Source organism: Peromyscus leucopus, chromosome 16_21 (genome assembly GCF_004664715.2).
Source record: "Peromyscus leucopus breed LL Stock chromosome 16_21, UCI_PerLeu_2.1, whole genome shotgun sequence".
Classification (NCBI taxonomy): domain Eukaryota; kingdom Metazoa; phylum Chordata; class Mammalia; order Rodentia; family Cricetidae; genus Peromyscus; species Peromyscus leucopus.
In genome coordinates this window covers 61,968,340-61,994,031 of record NC_051084.1, presented here as the reverse complement: position 1 = coordinate 61,994,031, position 25,692 = coordinate 61,968,340, and the positions used below count along the sequence as shown (strand labels likewise).

Here is a 25,692-nt window from a genome sequence, read left to right as displayed (position 1 = left end):
AAGGGACATTCATTTTAATCATGTTCATCCAGGCACTCATTCAACAAAATTATTTCTACTGTTACAGAAGTTGCAGATGATATACAAAATAGAAACAGACCCCACCAAGTCTCTCTCTTTCTCTGTGTGTTTGTCTGTCTGTGTGTGTCTATGTCTGTGTCTGTCTGTCTGTCTGTCTCTGTCTCTCTCCGTCTCTCTCTCTCTGTCTCTCTCTCTCTCTCTCTCACACACACACACACACACACACACACACACACACACACACACACCAGAGAGAGAGAGAGAGAGAGAGAGAGAGAGAGAGAGAGAGAGAGAGAGAGAGAGAAAGGACAGACATCAGGGAGATACCCACAAGGAAGCAGGAACAGTCGGGCACTGTGGTAGATGAAAGTGCAGAGCTTCGCCTGTGTGGTCCACTGTAGCTGCATTTGAGAGCGTCCCTTTGAACATGCTCATACTTTTCCATCCACTCTCTAATCAACTTCCACAGATTATTGATTTCCCAGTTCATCCCAGGAAATGTTTATGAAAGAGAGCAAACTTTCTTCAGACTTGAACATTTTGCCAAGAAAAAGTCTATGGTAATGGTATAGACTTGGCAATTATTTTACGTCAGTCTGAGTTGTCGCTCTGCCAGTAACGGGTTTCTAAATATCTCTGGGCAGTTATCAATCTGTAAAATGAAGATGGCCACAGCAATCACTTTTATGTTTCCTTTTCAGGATCAAGTGAGTAGCTCAAGCAAAGAGCTTCATGCAGGCCCCCAAAAGAGTAAGCGTTCAATCAATGACACTGTCCTTTCATTTCGTTCAGAGTAATAGCATTTCTTTACAATAAAATATAGTATATGCTTCTCTAGAAGGCATCATTACCTACTACCAAATTCTCCTATTCTCCTATTTTCCTCATTCTTTCCAAAGTAGAAAATATATATTTAATTGTCTGATCTATTTATTTTTTTACTTTAATTTTTAAATTACATTCATTCATTCATTGATTGTGTGTGTGTATGTGTGTGTGTGTGTGTGTGTGTGTGTGTGTGTGTACGCACATGCACACACAAGTACACATTCCATAATGCTCATGTGGAGGTCAGACAATGACTTGGGGGAGTTAAGATTTCTCCTGCCGCCATGTGGGTCCTGAGGACTGCTGTCAGGCTTGGGCCCAGGGGTAAGTGCCTTGCCCCACTGAGCTAGCTCATCAGCTGCTGGTGGCGTCATTTTAACATTTGAAACTATCTGTTCAAGCAAAGTTATAAATTCCTTGAAGAAAAGGAAAGAACAACAAAACGCAGCCACCTTCTAACCCACCGGTCCCAGGGTAAGACAGGACGCGGTGTAAAATGAGACTAACTGCTGGAATGACTATTCCCACACAGTCTCCTTTTGGAGAGGCCAGTAGTAGAAAAATGTATTCAAAAATTTTACCAAGGCACAGAAGCAGACCTCATGCATTATCTAGACTCCCCTAGGAATGGGCACTGGATTTCACTGAAAGGCACGAAATCTCTAACTGTGCCCCAAATTTCATGCCCTATGGTAGGGTGAGGCTTTCCTCCAGGAGCAGGCCACCGTTAGCATATCAGACACATTAATGAATCCCTATCTCAACTATGCAGAAGCCTCCCACAAAGAAGGAAGGAAGCCTGCCTTCTAGCTGCCCTTTCCATCTGTGAGTCACGAAGGTGTGACTCTCAGTATCGCTGGAACAAGGGTCCTCATTCAAACCTTCAATCCCTGCCCCCCATTAAAATGTAAAAGCAGAGTCGACCCATCACAGAGTGGCACCAGAGGATTGCAATTTCATCCACCATGATTTTTATTAGCCTTGCAATTTCTTAATGGGCTCCCCTGAGGGCTAGCTAGGAGAATCCTGCTCCTCCGGGCCGGATTTGCTACAGGCAGAGCAATAAACATGGCACCTGCCCTGTGACAATTGACATCACATCCACCCCGGTGCAGAAGGCAGAGCTAAAGGTTAACAAAGGCACACCGCTCGGGTGGCAGCAAGGTGCGTGCGGGGGGAAGACGTGGAGAGTCAGAATGTGAACGCGAAGGCTGTTCACTGGGTCTGCAGTTCCTGCAGCCCAGCCAGATTTCCCGCGAGTTGAGCAGGCAGCTCTCCGCCTCCTGTAATCAGTGTCTTTTACACCCCTCATCAGTGTCACAGTTCCTGGCAGCTCATTATGCAGCAGAGGTGGAAGTGGACAGGTACGCCCGAACTTTTACTTTTCTGATTATTTCCATGGAGCACCATGAAGATGGGAGTTAATTAAGTCCTGTGGGACAATCAGTGTCGTTTTTGGCTAGGTTAAATTACATTATATACAGATGCAAAGAAAAAAAAATTCCCCCAGCTCTTTCCTGGTTAATAGAGTAAGTTAGAGAAATGATGATTCCAAACTGGAAGGTGAAGTCGATAGCTCCAGAGCACACACGTTGTCTAATGAAGTCATATGACAAAGCCACCAGGGAGAGCCGACCTCAGAGGATCTCCAAGCTCTTTTAAAGAACTCTGTGCCTCAACTCTGAGACAGCATTGACTGGGCTGGGGCCATGATCAGTCCTGTGTTATAGATGGCAAAGTTCCCTCAGCCATGCTGGAGAAGCAAACTTTCTTTGTACTCACACAGGTTCAAACCAGATGAAATTCCAGAGGAAACGGGGGAAGTGGTCACAAAGAAGGACACAAAGAACCTAACCAAGAAGCTATTTTCTATTGATACTTGGTGGGAAAGGGAAAAATCCATTTTCTCAATGGAGTCTCACTGGATCTATTACCCACACTTCAGGGCAGACCCCCATGCCAAGGGTAGTTGGGCAACAAAAGAACTCCAGGGTTTCAGCTTTTGTTGATGGTGTGTGTGTGTGTGTGTGTATGTGTGTGTGTGTCTGTGTGTGTGTGTCTGTGTGTGTTTGTGTGTGCGTCTCTCTGTGTGTTTGTGTGTGTGTCTGTGTGTGTGTGTCTGTGTGTGTGTGTCTGTGTGTGTTTGTGTGTGTGTCTCTCTGTGTGTGTTTGTGTGTGTGTGTGTGTCTGTGTGTGTGTGTCTGTGTGTGTGTGTGTCTGTGTGTGTTTGTGTGTGTGTGTCTCTCTGTGTGTGTTTGTGTGTGTGTCTGTGTGTGTGTCTGTCTGTCTGTGTGTGTGTGTGTGTCTCTGTGTATGTGTCTGTGTGTGTGTGTGTGTGTGTGTGTGTGTGTGTGTGTGTGTGTATACTCCAGTGCTTGCATGTGCTGCTCCCAGGTGAAACCATGGTGCTGATGACTCCTGAATCCATTATTCCTGCAGCTCTGTCCTTCCCAGTTCACCTGTTTCGAGCTCACGGTTTTTGTGCAGTTTTTGGTTTGATTTGGTTTGATTTAGTGAAGTTTTGCCTTACTGGAGTTTGTTTGGTTTTCATTTTGTTGGTGTTGTTGTTATTCTGATTTTGAGAGAGAAGAAAAAAGCATGAAGCTGGGTAGGTATGTAAGTGGGTAGAAACTAGGAGGAGTTGGAAGAGGGGAAAGTGTGAAAATGATAATATATGGACAGTAGGAGATAATAAAAGGGTTTTATATTTAAAGATATCAATGTTCATGAGGGAGACTGGTCTGTAGTTCTCTTTCTTTGTTGCATCTTTGTGTGGTTTGGGTTTCAGAGTAACTGTAGCCTCATAAAAGGAGTTTGGTAATGTTCCTTCTGTATGTATTGTGTGGAACAATTTGAGAAGTATTGGTATTAACTCTTCTTTGAAATTATGGTAGAATTCTGCTCTGAAACTATCTGGCCCTGGGGCTTTTTGGTGGTTAGGAGACTTTTAATAACTATGTCTGTTTCCATAGGGGTTATAGGTCTATTTAAATTGTTTATCTGGTCTTGATTCAACTTTGGTGTGTGGTACCTATCCAGAAAATTTTCCATTTCTTTTAGATTTTTTTTTGTGGAGTACAGGTTTTTGAAGTATGACCTGATGATGCTCTGGATTTCCTTGTTGTCTGTTGTTATGTCTCCCTTTTCATTTCTGATTTTGCTAATTTGGATGCTCTCTCTCTCTCTCTCTCTCTCTCTCTCTCTCTCTCTCTCTCTCTCTCTGCCTTTTGGTTAGTTTGGATAAGGGCTTGTCTATCTTCTTGATTTTCTCAAAGAACCAACCCTTTGTTTCATTGATTCTTTGTATTGTTCTCTTTGTTTCTACTTAAAATAAATAAAATAAAATAAAATAAAAATAAAAATATCTGAGGTTAAATGTCTTTGGAAGTAATGGGCTGAGAATCTAATAACCCAGCAATTTCAACGTAGGAAGGCACACTTCCTCCTTACAGACTTTTTCAAGTATTTACTGTGTTTCTGGACATGCCTCTCAGCATAGTACTCTATTCCCTAAACTTATTTGGCCACAGAGTGCTTATTTTCAGTGGAAAATCCTGTGTTACTAACTGCATGCAGGATTCACACTGGAAATGGCTGATTTAGTCCAATTCCTCATTACAGATGGGGGCCTAGGCTTTCCCACACTTACCTGCCATCACACAGGTAGATAACGCTGGAACCTAAGAATCAGGACCCGGGTCTCTGTCATAGCACTCTAGTGATGCATACTATCTCTCTAACTCACCAAAGTCTAAAGCCAGGTGACAACAGCCACTTCTGCCGTCATTCACAAAGTCATTCCAGGCTCCTCCACATTACTCGCAGAATTTCCAAGCAGGGTTTTCTCAGCTGTAGCTTTCAGATGCCTGGGTGCCTTGCATCGTGCTGATGGACAGTATTCCTCCTCATGTGTATCTGAGCTTCAGGAGGACAGTGACTGTGCCAGTCAGAACTAACCTGTCACCCAGCCCGGTTCAGCAAGGATAGTTCTCTGCCTCTGATATGAACTCGAAGGGATATTTTATGAGAGAAAGAGCCATGGCCACAAAATAAATCCCCTGAGAGTATTCCATTTTGTCCTGGATTAAAAAACAACTCTCCTCGAGTTGGTGCTCAAGACAGCTCGTGGTACTCTCGACTTTCTTCCTAGAACTCTCGCCCCTGATGACTTTCTCTGAAACCTTACCTTCCAGTTTGATTATTTATAGATGCCATGTTTCCCATGCAGCTGACTCTGTAAGACTAGTCATTAACATATTCCCTTACTTCTGTCCCTTCATCCAAATCCAGGTCATCCTTCTGAGCCTAAGTTTAAATATCGTGCCCTCCAGGGAATCTCCAGGTGACTCTTTTTCAGCCAGAGGTTTCTCTGCTTTCATTTATTTTTGAAAATTGAAAGAGACATAGCTTCACTACATCATTACACTGTGCTTATGACTTAGCAATTGAGCAAGCTTTCCTATTTTCTTCTGTTGAGTGACCAAAATCCTTTCAAAGTCCAGAAGATTGGTAGCCATCTCATCCCAAACGGACCCTTCTACCCAACACTTGCACCATTGCGTAGTCTTTGCTTCTCTTTTCAAATTAATCCTAAGAGCCCTGCAGAATAGCTAACCAGTGACTGGAACGCTCTGAGTTCTTTGTTGTGTGAAAGCTAAAATTAAACAAATTTCATTTTCCCATCTCAGTGATGCCAGGCCCCACCTTCTGGTCATGTTGTCTACATGTCCCACATGCTAACAAAGTCATCAGGTACTGTCCTTCAGACTTCTAAGAGCCAACGCCAGGAATAAACCAAACAAAATATATTTGCTTCTGCTTCGCTGTGCATACTGTCCCCTCTGGGAAGGGAAGGAAGTTAAATGGCAGTGTTTTCAGGTAGCTGGAACTGTAGCTGTGGGCCCCGATTGTGGAGACCATTTCTTTTGACATTAAACTATGGAGTGGCCCGGGTCTACTCCACTCTGCTCATTACGTGGGAAGGAAGGGAGATTTAATTAGTATTTGTGACATGTTTGAAAAGACATCATTTGGAAGCAAACACTAGTACAGGGCATTTCTTTCCCGCAGATTGATCTTGTCTCTGTTATCCAAGGAAAGTTGCCTTGCATAGAACTGAATAATGAGTCATCCCATTGGGAGCCAGCACATCATAAAAAAAATATATAAAAAAACCTCCTGTCATTTGGAATCAGGAAGGTATATATCAACAAAGAAACACACAGCTGATTTTGAGGTCCTGCACATAGGCATGTTTTACATATTCATTATGCTTTCTCAGTTATTTGCTTGCTCATTGGTTGAAAGCAAACACCCCTCCTGAATTCTAAGGGTGTATCTAACTCTTCCATTTATATAGAACATATCCTGGTCCCCACCCCTGTTAAAAGCCCACACACCCGCAATGTCTTACTTATCAAAAGCTCTCAGTAAGAAGGACCAGAGTACAAGGCCTTCTAAGAGAGATGCATGGCCACTACAGACAAGCATGTTTGGACTACTCAACTTCTTCTTTCAAGCTCCTCATTCAACAACACCCTCAAGATTTCCCTTCCAGGCACCAGTGACCCCATTTTCTTAGACATTTGAGATGGGAGTAGGTTTACGTCAAGGGTCACAGTGGACACACACTGGCTAAAACTGAACAACAAAGTCAATAGTCTGATCACAGAGCACTATGATCAAACAACTTAGTGTTGAGCAGACTTAAGTAGACATAGTGATATATATGGGAAAGAATCTCCCCTCCTCTCTAACTGTGCCAAGAAAGACCCTTTAATTGCCGTGTAACCTGAATTGGAAAGCAAGTCATCCTGGGAACCATAAAAACCGTCTATGACCCTAAGAAGCAGACTCAGAAAGAAACACAAGCTGCTGAATCATGCCATTCCAATGACTCTAAATTCTCCCATTCTGCGAGCCAAGATACTCTCCCTGTGTTTAAGTCCACTTGAATTGTTTTCCTTCTGTTTTTGCAGTCTTAATAATGACGTGTGTGTGTGTGTGTGTGTGTGTGTGTGTGTGTGTGTGTGTGCACGTTCATGTGTGCAGGCATACACTGTGTGGTGGGGCACATTCATATGCGTGCGCATACACAAAGAGGCCAGAGAACAGCTCCAGTGTCATTCTCCGGAAACACCTTCTGCCTAATTTTTTTTTTTTTTTTTTTTTAGATAGAGGCTTTCACTGGTTTGGAGCTCAACAAGTAGACTAGTGATTTCCTCAGGGATGTATCAGTCTGTTCTTCCCCAATACTGGGATTACAAGCACTCACTACCACACCTGCTTTTTTACACAGGCTCTCACACTGTACTTAATACTTGTGCCTGCAGGACAAGCACTTCCTGACTAAGCCATCACCCCAGCCCTTCACTAAAGACACCATTAATATTTTTAAAGTAAAGTTCAATGAGGAAAAATAGAAAGCAAGAGTATATAGAAAATATCTGTAGATTATAATGAGCTGTGGGTATTCATGTGAATATAGTATAAATTGTAGATATAAACATATGCTACATTGGAATATATTGTCCATATATAATGCTTAATATTCTGTGATATTTCCTAAGAGGAAATAAAAAGAGACCCAAGAGAGAAATGCCAGAATAGTCACAAATCCCCACCTAACCCTACTGTTTGTGACAATACATCAAAGAGCGATTACTTCTCAGCACTAGAAAATTCCACAGAACATCTTAAGCAGGTAGGGATTGCAAATGAGAACAGAAACACGGGACCCATAAACAGAGGAGAATGCCCAGCTTCCTCCATGAAAGCACATCATTCCATCATGTCTACCAAATGCTTCCTTCTTACAGGGTTACTTGTCACATTTGCCATCCAGAATCACTGGATTCTGAGTCCATGTAGACTCAGAAAAAAAGAAATCAGAGATATCACATAGAACCTAGTGAACTGCCCATTAGGCTACAAAAACTGCTTGTGGAACAAGGCACATATTCAGTAGATCATGTCTAGTAAGAAATAACCCCACATCTTCAGTGAGTAATCGCTTTGTTTCTTAAAGACTTGCTGTTGTTGTGTTTTGTTTTGGTGTGTGTGTGTGTGTGTGTGTGTGTGTGTGTGTGTGTGTGTGTGTGTGTATGAGTGGGCTTTACATATATCATGACAGTTCAGGAGCCTGAGGAGGACAGAAGAGGGCACTGGATCCCCTGGAAGTAGAGTTACAGGCAGCTGGGAATTGCTGTGTGGGTGCTAAGAACAAACTCCAGTCCTCCAGAAGAGCAGTGAGCACACTTACCAGAGTCCATGGTGTAGCAGAAGCCAGGGGCCTCACACCAGACCAATGACTCACTGCAGTGAACACTTCAAGTAGAGATGTATGAACTATACACTGTGTGACTCACTGAGCCACAGCACAGCTTCCATGTCACATGCCAAGAGTTTTTGTTTGTTTGTTTGTTCATTTTGTTTTGTTTTCTTTTTTGGAGGGTTTTTGTTTGGTTGGTTGGTTTTGTTTTGTTTTTTTTGGGGGGGGTTGGTTTTACTTTTAAATTTTGTTTGGGGAGGAGGTTGTGAGGGCAGAGGGTGGAAGCAAGGGGGCACGTAGATGAGTGACACCAGGATGTGTGATGTGAAATTCACAAGAGCAGTGAGCACACTTCACTCCTGAACCCTCGCTCCAGCCCCAATTGTTTACTTCTTGCTCATACAAAGCTGACAAGATAAAAATTTTTTGCTATGTTCACAACTCTCTGGGTCAGAACAATCCACCACCTTCCATATGCTGATACAGGTTAAGCCCATTCTCTCATTCAGTCAGCCAGCATGGGGCCAGGGAGATGGCTCAGTGGGTAGGGAGTTTGCCAGGCAAGCCTGAGGACCTGCGTTCTGGTCCTCAGAACCCACGTGAAGCCGGGCACAGCAACAAGCATCTGGAAGCCCAGCACACCTACAGAAGATGGGAGAAAGAGCCTGGGGACAGATCTCCAGTGCTCGGGGACAAGCTACCCTGTGTACACAGCAGCCAAAGTCGGAGTCTGGGAAGACAGCAGGGAGACAGTAACCTAATGAGCCTACAGTGGAAATAGGACCTTCACCTCGATTAGTTCAATTCCCTTGAGACTGGATTACACCAGAAGAATTAGTCCAAAAATCAGATGGAACCAAATTCACAATCAAGAACAAGTTAGCAGCCATTCACACAATGGATAACATTTTTGTTTTGTTTTGTTTTGTTTTGTTTTGTTTTGTTTTGTTTTGTTTTGTTTTTCCATACAGGGTTTCTCTGTGTTGCTTTGGTGCCTGGCCTGGGGTTTGCTCTGTAGACCAGGCTAGCCTCAACTTCATAGAGATCTGCCAGGCTCTGCCTCCTAAGTGCTGGCATTAAAAGCATGCACCACCACCACATGGCTAACTGACATCTTACTGGTCACCTCTGTTTACAGGTTTCACAGAAACTAGCCCAACCTAATTCTACACACAAATAACCCTCCTCTTCCGGGACACGGCCCCTGCCTGTCACTAGTACTGTCATTTTCATAAGCCTCGAGCTTTGTTTTCCACTGAGGGCAGAAACTTAATTTTAAGGTAGTGATTAAGAGCACTTTACCTGGGACCAAACTCCCATATAGTGATGTCATAATTTACTCAAGGATACACAGTAACTAGAAATAACGATGTCCTTTGTGGCTACAACATAACAAATGGCCATTGAAACTGCTGCCTCAATCGCTGTTCATGTATGTTACATGTAACCCTAATATTTAATGTACCCCTAACAGCTGAAGTGGACTGATGTCACAAACTCAGTCAACGCTAAATTTCTCTGGCAGAGAAGAAAGGTACAAGAGGCTTATGGAGGTGAGTTAAAGACGGAAATCAGGCTAAATATTCCCCAGATTTATTCTTCTGAAAAGAGGGGCATGATAAAGGAGCACACAAGACCTTACGTTTGAATCAATGACAAAGCATAGTCACTTTAACACAGCTGGTTATAGGTGCGATGTCCCCAGAGTAAGAAAAAAAATAACATCCTAACCCCAACAACAATTTTCCAAACATGCACAAATCTATTTGCTTCCAGATGTGTGTCTCGTGTGTTCAAAAGACAATAAAAACAGCACATTTGGAGGCTACCTATGAATAAGACACTGTTAGAGGCTCTGTAGCTGTTACTTAATCCTGACAACCTTGGGAAACAAGAGTGAACAGGCTAAGGAAATGTGCCCAAAGCTATATAATAAACAAATCTAGCTTTCTCCCAGGGCCCAAGGTCATAGGCGCCATATCACAATGCCACGTTGGACATTTAGGATTCCCTGACTGTTCCACTTTTATATGTATTGTCTTCCTCCAAACCCGGGTGTCAAGTTCCGCTAATTGATTGAAAGGTTAAGTGAGCTGCCTCAGTCACAGTCACAGACAGTGCTAGAATTAGAAGTCAGGCCCCAGGAACCCTGTTCACTTTTCAGCTTACTTGACTCTGCTGCCTGCCTAATTATCCTAAGGAGATCAACCCTTTCTGAGGTGAAATGTCTGTCTCCTGGCAGTAGATAGCTGCCATGTATTAGGACCCGCACTGCACAGAGGAAAGGCAGACACAAGGGAGTCAGGTTTCATACAGGTCAGCTAGGGAGCCTCCAAGTGCCTGCATCTCCTGTGTACCTGCTCTAAGAACTAGTTCAACCCTGCATCCCACACTTTCTGTCTGCAAACACAAGACAGCGAGGAAAAGAGGTAGATCCAAAAGGAGGAGAGAAGGAAGAGGAGGGGAGGAGGGGAGAGGAGATGGGAAAATGAGGCGAGGGACGGTGTAGGAGAGTGGGAGAAGGGAGAAAAAGGAAGGAGGGGGGAAAGACAGAAGAGAAAGAGTAAAGGGGAAATAAAGTGAAAAGGAGCCACAAAACAAAATGAAATAAAGGGGAAAGCTGTTTTTTGGATTCCTGTTATGGGACAAACGAAATTGATTAGAGATTTTTCAAATCTGTTTCAGGATAACTATACACAGTGTAAAGGAAAAGCTGAATGCTGTCACCACTGAATTGTGGGAATTTTCTAGGATATTCTCCTTAAATAAGTGGGGATTCAATTAAGCAATGTGGTTTGCTTTCTGATTAGTAGTCCAGACCAAGCATTTGCCTTCACCTATTCAGTCCTCAAAAAGGAATCTCAAATAGAGCTCACTGTCAGTGCCTTTTATTGTCTAGCTGGGAGATAGAATATTAAAATTAATGCACACAACTTAAATATCCAGAAGAGATAAATCCCACAAGTATGATTAAGTACTATGGGATATCAGAAGATAAAAAAAAAAATCCTTCGGTTTTAAGGAAATAAGTATCGTAAGGTAGAAATGTACTGAGAAGCCCAAATAAACTTACAAATGAAGAGTTTAAGGTTCGGGGGCAGCTCAGCAGGCAATGCCTTTATGTGAGGATCAGAACTCAATCCCCAGAACCCCCGGAAAAGCTGGGCAGGTGTGGTGGCCACCTGTAAGTCCCAGCACTCAGGAGACAAGGAGAGGGAATCCTATGGACAAGCTGGCTAGCTGAACTAGCTGGAATTGGTGAGCTTCAGGGTCAGTTAGAAACAGATGCTCAGCAAATAGAGAGTGACTGAGGTAGACACCTAATGTTAACTTCAGGTCTCCACATACACATATACTCATCTCTACATGCATCCAACCCACACAGCCATATACACACAAACAAGCACCCACACAACTACACACACAAAAAAAATGGGGGGTAGGGGTAGTGATTTAACCAGCCAAACACTGAGGTATTTTGTAGTCTGTAAAAGAAAGCTGACTGACATCTCTTCAGTCTTCCTGGTCACCATTTGAAATCACCCAGCATTTTACTGATCCAGCACATTGGCGCCTCAACTCACTACAAACATCTCAGCAACTGTTGTTTGAAAGATCTCACTACCTGAGTGCTAAAGCTATAAAGTCCCACACAGATTTCTGGTGCTCCGTTTTGGGCAAGGCCCTTCCTCTCTGACACCCTCCCCTATAATCTCCACCACCATTATCAGCCTTGGACTCCGATCTCTTGATGTTCCAGCCAGTGACACTGTATCCTGGAGGATACTCATACCTTGCACTATATTTTGAGCAGTGCTTCCCAACAAAAAAGTCATGGTCCTTGTCTGTTGCCTTCCTCATTGGGAACATGCATCTGTCATCTCTTCGCCTATTCCTGAGATGTATTTTGACTAGCTTTATACTTGCACATAGCACGGGAGGAAATCTGAAACTTAGTACTCTTTTGGCCCAAACCATAAGTCTGCTAAATCGTTACTTAATGATGAACTTTTAATTGGCTCAGTGGTTAAGAGCACTTGTTGCAAAAGACCCAGGCAGGTTTGAGTACCAGCAACCACATGGAGGTTCACCACCTCCTTGGGCACTAGGCATGCATGTGGTGCACAGATGTACATGCAGGCAAAACACTCATACACATAAAATAATAAAAAATCCAGAAAAAGAAAAACCTGAGTGTTAAGTGGATGTCATGAGGCTTCCAAATGTGGTATCTGTGGGTCTTCACTCTGTTTTAATCTCTCCGTAGAAGCATCCCTACTTCTGAGAGTACAATTTGATGTGCCAAGATGCCAGGGTTGGCTGGAGGACTGGATTTAGTGGGGGATTATAGAACTGACTTCTCCTTAAAGAAAAACAACCTATCTACCCCCCTTTCAGTTATGTTTGAGAACACAATCCCTTACTAGTATATTTTCTGCTGAAATCATGGGCCTGCTTCTTGGAGGGTGAGGTTTCAATAGCTGTTACAACAGTTAAGAGAAAATAGGGATAGTGTTTCTCAGGGATACCACTTCCCTTAGTAGATATCAGGCAACCCCTATATCCCGTCTGTTGTGGTTAGAATGTGAAATGTCTCCAGAGGCTCACGTTTGTTCTCACGCTTGATCCACAGATGGTTTCGGAAACTTGTAAAGCCTCTACCGTGAGGTTTTGTAGCCTGGCTGTGCTTCTGTGCGCTCTGCTCTCTTACCCAATGTGCTGCTACTTCACAATCCTATCCCCACCACTTCTCACTATGATGGACTGTATAACCCCTCAGACTGTAAACACTTTCTTCTTTACCTTGCTTCGTGTCCTTGGTCACAGCACTGAGTAAAGTCACTAATAATGTCTTATCTTGTTGTGCTAGTTGGAATGTAATTGGCCCCCATAAGCTCATGGTGGGTGGCACTATTAGGAGTAGGTGTGGCCTTGTTGGATGAAGTATGTAACCTTGGCGGTGGGCTTTGAGGTCTCATATATGCTCAAGCCACACCCAGTGTCTCAGTTCACTTCCTGTTGCCTGCAGGATCCAGACATAGCTCCTTCTCCACTCTCAGCTCCTTCCCCAGCACCCTGTCTGCCTGCATGCCTCCATGTCCCGCCATGATGATAATGGACTGAACACTGAAACCGGAAGCCACCCAATTAAATGTTTTCCTTTATAAGAGTTGCCAAGGTCATGGTGTCTCTTCACAGCAATAGAAACCCTAAGACACTTGTGCTCAATTCCTGGTATCTAACTGTCTCCAAATTCAAAGTTTTGAGATTCTAAAGGGTGATCTGTCTTCTTTTTTTTAAATCAGAATTCTCCTTTGTGAATATTCCCTCCACTTTGTTACATCATATGCCAATCTCCAACCAACTTTCCATTGTCATATACTGAGCTTTGTCTCATTTCTTCAAAGAAGGGACATACGCTTCTTTTTTTTTTCTTTCTTTCTTTCTCATTATAGCTACTTGAAGGATGTCACTGTTTCTTTCAGTAAGAACCATTCTTCAAAACCATGGTAAAGAACTAGAGAAATAGCTCTTTGAATAAAATTCTTGCCATGCAAGCAGGAGGATCCAGGTTTGATCACTAAAATCCATGTAAACACAAGTGGGATACTGGATGGTTGCCGTGCACACCTTTGATCCTAGCACTTAGAAGGCAGAAGCGGATCTCTGAGTTGAAGTCCAAATGGGTCTACAGAGTGAGTTCCAGGTCAGCCAGGGCTACACAGAGAAACCCTGCCTCAAAAAATAAAAAAAATAAAAAATAAAAACAAAAAGCAAAAACCAAAGGTGGCCATGGTAGCAAGGGCTTGATATCCAAGCTCCAGTGAGGGGGAGGCAGGCCCATCCGCAGGGCTTTCTGGCCACCCAACAGAACTTTCTTAGCTCAGGCCAGTGAGAGAGGCCATGTTTGAAAAGGATAGACAGCACCTGAAGGAAACCACATGAGTTTGACCTCTGACTTTTACATGCACATGTACATACATACAAACACACGCATATGTACAATGAAACAACTATATTAAGTCCAGAGACATACTGTCAACAACTTTTACGTTGCTCCTTCTGTGTTTCTCATTTTTCTGTTCATTATTGTTATTTGTAAGTCATGTCATGTCATATTTTCTTGGATTCATTTTTCAGTTTCTCAAATCACCTTTCAGAGAAAGCATGAAGAGGGTAAATTTTCTGAATTTTGCATACTTTCATTATAGTCTCATACCAAATTATATATATTTACTTTATCCTCATACCAAATAATATTTTAGTAGATACAAGTTTCTGGATTCAAAGGGCATTTCCCAGAGAAGTTTAAAAGCATTGCTTCTGATTATTTTTCTACTTAGAAGTAGAAAAATAGAAATATTAGAAACAACTTCCTCTTAGAGAAGCCTTTTCAAGGAACCACCCTAAAACTGCCGGGATAAACAACTGAATGAGTGGGATGAACTTGGCAGAATTTCCTGGAGGCAGAAATGAAGAGAAGCTGCTTTCCGCATCCTTCCTTTCTCTGCGCTTGTCATGGAGTTCTACAGTTGCCTCAGGCTTGCTCGAGTTGAACACCAGCCCTGCATATACAATGGACCAAATCCATCTGCTGTCCCCCGACAAACAATCCCTCTTTGGTTCGTGTTCCCCTGTTAAGACTTCATCTTGACAACCACAAAGCTCAACACTTGGTACACACACACACACACACACACACACACACACACACACACACTGCGACAGTGGCACAGACTACTCTTTCCAGGATGAAGGTATGAAGGGAGGTGTCAGCCCTTCGGAAAACTATGGAATTAAAATGTTCCAAAGACAAGTTATGCTAATACCATAGGTCTTCATAAAATTCACATTATAAATCATGCATAGAATGCTCCTAAATATCTTGATAAAGGAATATATTCATAAACATATAAATATCCTCATACCTATATGCACACAGCAAGAGAGAGAGAGCCAACATTAACAAGTTCATCTGACTTTGGGGACCTTCTGCTGCTAACTATCTATTCTAATTGTCCCAGTTAAGTGTCTGCCTGTACTGTGGGTCTCCAAATCTAAGCTCAGACAAAGACCCCAAGGTCAAAGTAGAGAAACCACATATTCTTACATGGGTAGGAAAATTACTGGGGACCTTCTCCTCTCAGATCATAATGGCCTGGGTTATAAATCAACTCTATGTCTACTAAGTTAATTGTGGACTTCATGATACCCACTTCCCAAAGCAAACCAAGCCACTCCACCAGAGAATAGAATCTAGGGTTAACAACTTTTCCATTACCTAGAACTACATTTTCCTGGGTCCTGGACAACTGTATGCCCACTCAAGCTGCGTAGATATCACCAGACTCCCTATACATAAATACAGTCAATAGATAAAAATTGTATCCCTGACTCTTTTTGATCAGTTGCTGCTGAGGCTAACATGGACCTCAGATTCTGAGGATTCTGCCATAACTTTCTTCCACATGTCTTCCTAGCTACTTGCAAGGGCTCTGCTCAAAGTAGACTATTTAAAACTATGACTCGATCATCACCACTACCACATGTGGCAGCCACAGCTGTGACATATAGGAATGGAGTTTCCCACACATAGCGTTAGCCTGGTAGGTTTTTGAGACATGCCCTCATTCTCCCCTAGCCCAGTTCCTAAAGAGCAAAGGGCTTACTTTCTCCACAGTGACTTATGGCTCCACAACTGTGATGTCAAATACCAGACTATGTGATCTTTACCACGTCTTTCATCCTTATGAATCATAGCTGATTCTTCTCTGAAACACTAGTTTGGGTGATACCCAAAGCACCACTGAACTAGGATGAATCAACTCTAGGTACCCTCTTGTGAGTCTTACCTTCTCCCTTACCTCACTTCCCAGCTATCCCTTAATGGTGAGGACATCCTTTCATAATGTTTTCCTATCTTTTTAAAAGCACAGCAGAGGAATTTGAAGATGTTTAGAACTCAATACATATTCATTGCTTAAAATAAATGAAGCATCTAAAGATGCCTCAAATCTCAAAATTAGACTCTGAAATGTTAAAAAAAAAACCTTAATGAAATCTAAAAAGTAAAATTATCTGGTTAAAGCATTAAACACTGTGATAAGTAATCCAATACCATTTTCTTGCCCTGTCACTGCTAACACTGGACCTCTGCTCTGTGTGTGTGATGCAGTTTCCAGTGTCTTACATGTAGTTAGGTTCACTGTAGCCTGATCAGATGGCTACTATTATTATCCCCACTGTACAGATAAGAAAACTGAGGCACAGGTAGGGTAAATAATTCCCTTGAGATGAGTAGTGTATTCAAATCTCGTAGTAGAGCTCTAAAGCTCAGACACTTAACCAATGTGATAACCTTCCTCTTGGATCTTTTGCCCAGAATTTGCTTATGCTGATGTTCCAAGAATGCTAGACGGTTGCCCATTCAGACTGAAAGTGAGGCCAGGGCAGTGGAAATGGAGACATGAAGCTGGTGCTGAGAATAAGCATAGAGGTAGGGTTTGTCACAAAACAAGACTTCGCTATCGAGGCTCAGAGACCTTTGCAGAAGGTAGAGTGGCGGGAGCATGTAAGAGGCAGGGGATAGGGATGTGTCAAAAAATGATATCTCTGGACGTGGCACAGCTATTGTACTCATTAAGTCCTTGAAGGTATGGTTACTTGCGCAAGCTTGAGCCCCTCAATATTTCACGATGGATAAGGAACGTCTCATGAGACTCTTTCCCTCCATCAAGGACAACTGATAGTTAATGGTTCGGGACAGTCATTGAAGGTGTCGTTTTCTTCAGTGGTGTAGCCACTGACTAGTTGTTCATGCTCCAGTAAATAACATCCTACCCAGGGCCATGCACAAAATGTAAATCAATCTCAATGGTCACATGCAAAAAGAGGGGGCATGAAAGAAGAGGGGGACATGTTGGAAAGAGGAACGTTTTATCAGCAAGGGAAGGGATAGGAGAGAGGTCAAAGGGCATGAAAACAACTTAAATGCACATATACACATATGAAACTGTCAGGAAAAAATATCTTAAAAAGTAAGATTGAGGGAGGCTTAACGATGCTGGGTGTCCCCTACAGTCCCACCTGGCAGAAGAGTGAAGTGGAACCTGAAATTATAGGACAGAGGATGTGGAAATGAGAAGCCAGTGTGAGCTGTGGATTGAAAGGCAGGAAGTGAGGACACTGGGGAACCACCTGCTAGGAGGGTTTGGGGGAGTGGGAAGACTGGACATGGGAGAAAAAGAACACAGAGGCCCCTGGGACTGGGGACAGACAGGGCTCAGTTTAGGAAGGGCAGAAAACAGACTGTGCAAAACAACACATTTTCGGCAGAAATACAAAACTCACACAGAAATATTTACCACAAGCCAAAGAGGTAGAGATTTGGATTGGGATGGGGTGGATCAAACAGCATACACAAAAGGAGCTAGAATACTGTGTGACATGTAATAGGCACTTAATAAATGTTTGTACCAAATAAAAGAGACAAAGACAAGATGACCTCAGGATTGCTTTCATAAAAAGAAAGGCACCTAAGGGAGTAGGTGCTCAATAAATATTATTTTGGGTCTGTGTACAGTGAGAAGCCTGGGGAGTTGTAAGAGATTATCTGATACATTTCCAAAGAACTCTTAGCCTCTGATTTCAGTTCTCGAAAATTCCCTTGGGAGGCTGTGGAATCTCTCACTGGGGACTTAAATAACACAGCATCAGAAGAGCCACTTGGAGGGAGTGGTTCAGATGGTTTGTATGGGATACACTGAAATGGAGAGGCCAAACCAAACGGCCTCTGGCCCTTCTTGTTCCTAACTTCCCAGGAATCTCCACCGAGGCTGATGTTCACACTCCTTCCCCATAGAACAGAACTGAACCAGAGAGACAGGCAACACTGTTGTCCTGCAAGCTGAAGATGGCTGAGTGATTTGGAAGTCTTCCAGAAGTGGCTGGTTAAATTGTTGGCTATTTGGTTTATTAAGAAATAAAACACAGGGACCCCCTTTCTAACATGCATGCAGAAAACAGGACAGAATGCTGCAGAGGTTATCTATTCAGAATTCACCCTCACAGAGGCCAGGCAGGATTCATTTGTTTTGGAGAAAATATATGATTAACCATAGTTAACTATGAATTCAGATGCTAAGCACTGGATCAGCCCCTCAAAGTTTGAGAGCATTTAATATTATATATCGCTGCCATTTGGACTAAATTGTTTTTTTTTTTTAATGTACACAATATTACAAATTTAATTTAAGCCATTTGAATCAGTCTGTAAAAGAGATTTGATTATACCTGAGTGTTCTGGCCCCGGCTTTTCTGTATTTCAGTAATCTTGGCGATAATTGGCTGATTAGGCGTCTCGCACTCCATCTCTGCCTCAGTTTCCATGGTAATGTTACAGGAGCTATTATAGATGAGAACTTCATCTCTTTCCACTTTAGGGCTGAAACAAGAGGGGAGGTTAAATGGGGTGTCATCAATCTTAATGAAATGCAATTATTTTTACTCTTATTAATCATTGCAAGCCATTAGCTTGTGGCAACTAGAGGCCACCATTTGTCAAATTTTGCAAATTTCTGTAATTTTGTTTCCATTCTTTTATTGTTTATTTGTTTTTCCTTTATCTGCTCACCCAGCAATGAAAACGCACACAGTTAAATATCCTTCACTGAGGCCTTTCTTCTTTTCCAAATTAGGCACATGAGCAGATGCTCTCCAAACCCCACCTAACAAGCAGCTCCCAGACAGCACTTTCAGTGCTAAAAATGGAAGCAAAACCTGAGCTGAGTTTCTTTATTTTGTTTGGGCCTTTTTTTTTTTTTTTTCTCTTATCCCTGTACCTCTTCCTGATCTTACTCACACTTAGTGTTGGGGGAGAGAATTGCCTGAATCCCTCCAGGGCAGATGGAGAAATTGGAAAACCCTCACAACTGGCTAACTGGTCCCTAATTCCAACTGTGAAAAAATGAGCTCATTTAGACTTTCAATTCCCTCTCCCCAGCTGATGGCAATGAGGCTCTGTTGCTAGCAGTAGAACATTAACTTAGTAAATTAATTAAACTTACTTAACAGCCCAGACTAAGGAGATTCGATATATGTACCAGTTACATCCCAGACATTCACTTTACAAAGTCCTTTCGCTTTAAAAAAGAGAAGGCAGACTGGATTTCCAATGAAGAACAGCTACACGGATTTAGAGAGAGTCTAAAAATATGCAGTAGAGAAGGTGGAAGTATGGATAGTAGTTTCCCCAACAGGTGTGATATTTATTCAAGAATAATCCTGGCTTTAGGCATTGTTGCAACTAACTCAAAGATTATTAGCAATAATAATGCATGATGTTTCATACTTTCCTACAATTTTATATGCAAGGTCTCGTTTCAGCCTGTGAATTAGGCAGAAGTACGAAGTAAGTAACCCAAAGAGATTGGGGGGATTTACATAAAGCCAAACACAAATTTATTCAGTGTCAAAATCAGAAATGGGGTGTTGTGCTTCCTACGCTGGGTCCCTCAGATTTGCAGGCGCTGACTTAACATCGGCCAGGAAGATGGCAGATCCCACAGGAGGGTCAAAAGGAGCAGCAGGAAGGACAAAGGTCACCGACAGAGAGACTATAAATCATGTCAAACTCTAGCTTCTTTCTTGAAATCAACATCAAAATGGTTTCTCAGACAATTTGCTAGAAATGATGACTGTATTTGCCTAGCAAAGACATGACTTCCATAACCACCATGTTCTAGACCTATGGAGTATCAACAGTATTTTAACATCACACCATCCAGAGTTAACACAGACTTTAGACTAACCACTGAAGTTCTGTTTTCTTTGCATCAGAAATGTACTACCCATGGCTCCTAACACTGTGTACTTTCGCATGCCTGATGTTTACTTGAAGATGGTACGGATCTCAAAGCATCAGCACTATGGTGACTTGAGGTTTCACTGTGTTGTATATATTCAACAAAGGCTTGGGGCAGCCTTATCGTACAAAAGTGTGGAAGCAGGTCAGTTATATTGGAATAGCTGGTACAGATCCTTACCATAGATAAGATACTGGAGACAACACTCACCAAACTTTGTTTTCCCTTTTGTAAAATACTAACAATCTCGCCCCTGTCTTTATAGAGGTGGTAGAGAACAGAGTACTATGAATCGTGCTGAATGACTAGAACAAAACCTAGTATACAGTAAGTGGCCAATAAATATAATGCTTGCTCTCATTTGGGTAGCAGTGATGTTAGTCATGTTATTGTCGAAATGTTGGAATCCACATTCAACTCTAAGTTTTTCACTTCACTGATTTGAACCCATGTTTCAAATACATTGTAAATCACACACCATTGTCTCACTAGTTAAACCTCCATACAGAAGGCGAATGGAGCTGTGGGGGTAAATAAACGCCATTTGTTCCTAGAACGCCAGTCACTCTGCAAGATTCACAGAAAAGTAATGTAGCATCAGTTCCAAAACAACAAAAAATAGACCTGGTCAAAAGCCCATGTCTGGGGAGGTCATGGGTCTTAGTAGGGAACATACTGTTGTTTTGAAAATGGTTAAGTTGTCAAACTGCCTTCTAACCCTTTTTTATTTGCAGTGATTTGTATTGCTCTCAACATTGCTCATAGAGGGTAGTGAGTGGTTAGTTCAGAGACTCATAACTTGCCAAAGTGCTGAGAATAAATGTGTCTCAGTACTCATCTATAAGTGAGTCATTTATACCAACCTCCCTCCACCCATGGTTCAGGGAACATCCCAGAAGAGGGGATAGAATGACTGTAAGAAGTAGAGGATGAAGAAGAGAGCTGTGAAATGCTTTCTGGTGGACTTGACATGGCCATGACACATAAGAACTCGTGGGAAATGTGGCTGTCTGCACAAGATAAAGCCAGTCAAAATCCAGCAGGGATAGGGAAAGGGCCCCTAAAGACCCACCCCCAGCTGAGCAGCTATTGGACATTGCTCACTGAGGAAGGTGTGGCTGTTGGAGCATTGCCTGGGTTTCCTTGGATGACCCCACACCTATACATGGATGGTTAGCACCAATTGGGCTTAGTGGTTTATCTATTTCGAAAAGAAAAGAAGTATAATTTGGCTCTACTCTAAGCTGGATGACTGAGACTTCTGCGTAGGAAGTGTTTGGCTGTTCCGAGACGAAAATCTCATGTTCCTTTTTAGTCCATCAAATGTAATGGGACATCCCACTTGTTTGCCTGCTTCCATATTCCAAAGAACAAATGCATTTTTTTTCAGTTTTTGAGAGGTGACCCTTTTATAATTGTGGGTTTTTGTCTTGCAGCTATCTTTAGATCCATTGAGTATGGCATTTTAGGACTATATTTGGCAGATAGTAAGATTGTTTGTTCAACAATTATAGTTACTGAGATAAACTTTCATTTGATATCATGTATTTTTAAAAGGAGAGAAAAAGAGTATGTGAACTCAGGATGGACTTGTATTAGAGTTCCAGGGGGAGCTGGAGAGGGTTGGGGTGGATATAACCAAATTACATTGTACATGTTTATAAAATTCCTGAAGAATAAACTTATTCTTTTTTTTTTTTTTTTTTTTTTTTTTTTTTTTTGGTTTTTCGAGACAGGGTTTCTCTGTGTAGCTTTGTGCCTTTTCCTGGAACTCACTTGGTAGCCCAGGCTGGCCTTGAACTCACAGAAATCCGCCTGCCTCTGCCTCCCGAGTGCTGGGATTAAAGGCGTGCGCCACCACAGCCCGGCACTTATTCTTATTAAAAAAAAAAATAGCACAGCCAGGTGGTGGTGACGGCGGCGGCGGCGGCGGCGGCGGCGGCGGCGGCGGCGGCGGCGGCGGCGCACGCCTTTAATCCCAGCACTCAGGAGGCAGAGGCAGGAAGATCTCTGTGAGTTTGAGGCCAGCATGGTCTACAGAGCAAGACCCAGGACAGGCACAAAAAAAAAAGAGAGAAAACTAAAATATTATGTAATATTTGAAAATATGGAAATAGAAACAAATGCAAAATCAAAACGGATTTTGCAAAAACCTGACTTCAAAGCAATCTGAGGCTTGTCAAGCCGCTGTGGGGCTTAACAACCAAAAGTTGCTTTCTCCTTCTTTACTTCTACTTATTTTTCTGCTGCTGGGCTGGAGCAGAGTCTTAGACTAGTTTGTGAAGGACTCGCTCTGTGTTTACATCATAAATCACTTATGAGCCTATCTGAAAGAAATGAAGTTGGTTGACGACACAACCACATTCCATATGAGTTGGTTCCCAGACGGCTACTTTTATTTCTGGAAGCTCATAAACCATCTAATTAATAATCCTTCCTACAATTTTCTCAGGGATAATGTCAAACTGACTTTTCTAAATTCCCATAACTCTCCGTTTTTCCCATAGTTAGTTGGGAAAATGTTTGCCCATCATCCTTTTCTGTCATTGGCCTCTCTGGCAAAGTTCTGAGTAAATGATGCAAGCCACTCTGCTCTCCTTCAGTTTGCCTGTTCCCAACACATTATCTTCTCTCTTTAGATTCTTCTGTTCTGGAAGGTTAACGCCCTTTTTGGTGACTTATAGTTTTGTTTTCTTTTTTTTTTTTTTCTTTGAACTTGTCTCTGATTACCTCACTAGAGTTGTTGGTCATTTAAAGGCCATTGCTAAAATTGGCAGAGAAGCCATGATGCCTGAACTAGACCTTCCATGCAGGCAATATCAAAGAAACAAAAACAAAACTAGATTTACACTTACAAAATTTCAAAGTTTGGCAAACACTATTAGTCCATGTTTCCTTTCACAGAAATTTTATGAATGAGGAGGTAGAGTTGATCAGATTTGAAAAGAAATTAAAGTATATAAATAAACTGAGATATCAACAAATATATAGATAATGATATGACTATAGATATAGAAGGATAAACATAAATAGTTAAGGGAATGTGGTGAAAATGTTTGTTCAAACAGTTGTAATAATAGTTCTAGAACCTACGATTCTAGACTCTCTGTCTATTGCTCTTTCAGTTGATGCCATTGGATCTGAGAGAAAACTGGTAATGAGGTCCTGCTCTTTAAGTAATAAAAACTCCTTTCCCCACTTAAGCAGGACTTGCTTTGCATAGCTCTGGTTTCTCTTCCCACACACATCTCCACCAAAGCTTTCATCACAGATGCTGAGAGGCAACAGTATGCGAAGTGCACTGCGAGCCAAGAGCCTCAGGCTCCAGCACTCCCAATACTGCCATGCGTTCACTGTAGACACTGGACAGGGACTTCATCCTCACTTAATAGAAAATCTAGAGCCCTTCAAGGCTTTCCCATATCTCCCAGAGAACTTTCCTCTTCTCTCTAGAGTCACTTTACTTTCTTCTCCCTCTGCTTCTGCTGAGCTGGCCTTTGACCAGGTCATAAAACTCTGTGGTAACTTTGTCCTTGCTGCCTCCACTACCTGAATTTCCACAGTGGCACCTTCTCTTCCTAGAAATGCTCCTCTAAGCAGGGTGTCTAAAGAGTCTGAATGCTTTATAAGTATATAATAGTCATCACACATGATCACTACATCTGCCGTCTTTTTACCTCTTAAGGTTGTTGACATTTGTGTCCTATCATCGAGTCACTAGACCTGACACAACACTTGCACCTAGACCATAGTTGTACTCACTAAAAGATGAATGGCAGGTGGTGGTTGTAGATAGCTGGATAGATTGATACACGGGGCACAGTTTTGCCACAGGTACATCTGCCTTTGCCAAATGACATAAAGCTCAATATTAGTTCTATCAAGGAGATACAGCATCTAATAGAAGGGGGTTCTGTGAAAAGACCCTGGAAAAATAGTACTCTATGTTCTCAAACAGAACCTTTTAAGAAGTGGACAGGCTATATGCTGCATGATTTCCTTAATGTCCCTTGCAGAGTTTACTGTGTATCATCTAGTTGTTAAATCAGCATATGTTCCACAGAGAAATACATAAAAACTAAACAAAGAAGATAAACACTATCAACAGTATAGCCACCTAGAGGCAGAGATTTTGGACCTTTCTGAATACATCCTTCCAGCTTGGTTTTTCCAAGCATCTAATTGTGTACAAAAAAAACACAATGCACGTAGAAGGAGGAGTCACCAAAAGCACCTCTTTGGGGTCTGTGGTTTTTATTTTTCAGGACTTTGTAAGCATTTCCTACTGAACACTCTACAGCATGATTTTTAAGTCTCTTAGTGCCATGGCATTTGGATGTATTAGTAAACTCGTTTCAGCTATTAACTTTGTAAATACCACACACTGCTGTCTGCTTTCTTAAAATAAAGTCCTAGAAGTGGAATTTCTGGGATGTTCAGTATGTAAAATTCTACAGTTTTGATCAGTGATTTAGCAAACTATCTTCCAAAGATCACACCTGCTTTCCTACTAGGCACCAAAGGCCATGTATGTTTCCCACTCCTCTTTAGCATGAAAGATAAACTGTGTTTAAGTTAAAGAGCTCTGAATTCTAGCTCAATACATCACATCCACTTTGGCATGCTGCAATAGCCAGAATACTGAGCAAAATTCTCACTTACACTGAAAATAAACTTATAGGTAAGGGTACAATTTGTAACAGGGTCTGAGACACAATTGTTTCAGTCACCTCTGGCAGTAAAGAGAAAGAACATGAAATAATCCAAGAGCACTATTTAAGATATCCAGATAAAGTTCCCCAAATCAGTGGAACAGGATCTGTGGACATGATAGTGAATCCTGAGACCCTGCTGCACCTGACTACAACTTCTACACCCTCACTTCCCACTATCGCTTTCCAAAGCACATCACACCCGTCAAGGCATCAGCAGCCACGGAAACATTCTTTTCCTCTGGCTGGCCACAAATCTCTGGTGGAAAGTTCTGGTGGAAAGACAGACTTCTCAGGACATCACAAAGACAAACAGCCATGAAAAGAACTAGCTATTTCCTCCACTGTAGGCAACTGGTCTTGTTTGGTTTTATATCTTAATGAGGAAATCGGTCTTCGTTAAAAAGTTGGTTGTAACCATTCTATCCAGATGAGCAATAAAGACATAAGGCAATGTTTGGTGATAAGATATCAGCCTGTATAGGAACTGAACTGCGGACAGGAATTAAGGCCATGCACAGCTACCAGCATGCTCGATTTTAAAAAATTCTGTTAGAAAAGAGTTGAATCTAGGCAGTCATGGTATTGCTTGTTATATTTTTTTCCTTTTTAAAACTCAGGGTCCTTGGAAGTGTATGGCCTCTAATACCCAGCTCTACAGTAATTCTAGGGCATAACCCCCCTTCTTTTGAATAAACATTGTGCAATCTGCCAGATTTCTCTACTATTTTTTTTCATACTTGTGAATCTGTTTGGAAAGAAAAGAAAAAAGGAAAGGGGGAAGCCTTCTGTTTTTCATAATGTCTAATCTTTCTCCCCATTGGCATTCACCAGATGTTGCTTTGGATCGGAAGATAAATATTAAAATCTAAGCAAGAACAAAGTGAGCTGTTTACTGGGCATATTTTTCAGATGTTCTCTTGAACACTTGAAAAAGACAGAGATGCTTTGATATTTAGGCTGGCTAGAATCCATGATGGAACGGCCCCTCTGAAAG

At 42.1% G+C, this 25,692-nt stretch overlaps 1 protein-coding gene across 4 annotated transcripts in view; it reads right to left on the bottom strand.

Annotated features, from left to right (window-relative positions):
* Positions 1-25,692, bottom strand: part of Pkhd1 (PKHD1 ciliary IPT domain containing fibrocystin/polyductin) — a 466,475-nt gene that overhangs the window by 345,313 nt on the left and 95,470 nt on the right. For all 4 annotated transcript variants that reach the window (XM_028868108.2, XM_037199703.1, XM_037199704.1 and 1 more), the window contains one exon: positions 18,413-18,563. In XM_028868108.2, the coding sequence (XP_028723941.2) occupies positions 18,413-18,563 (151 nt within the window). The remainder of the gene's footprint in view (positions 1-18,412; positions 18,564-25,692) is intronic.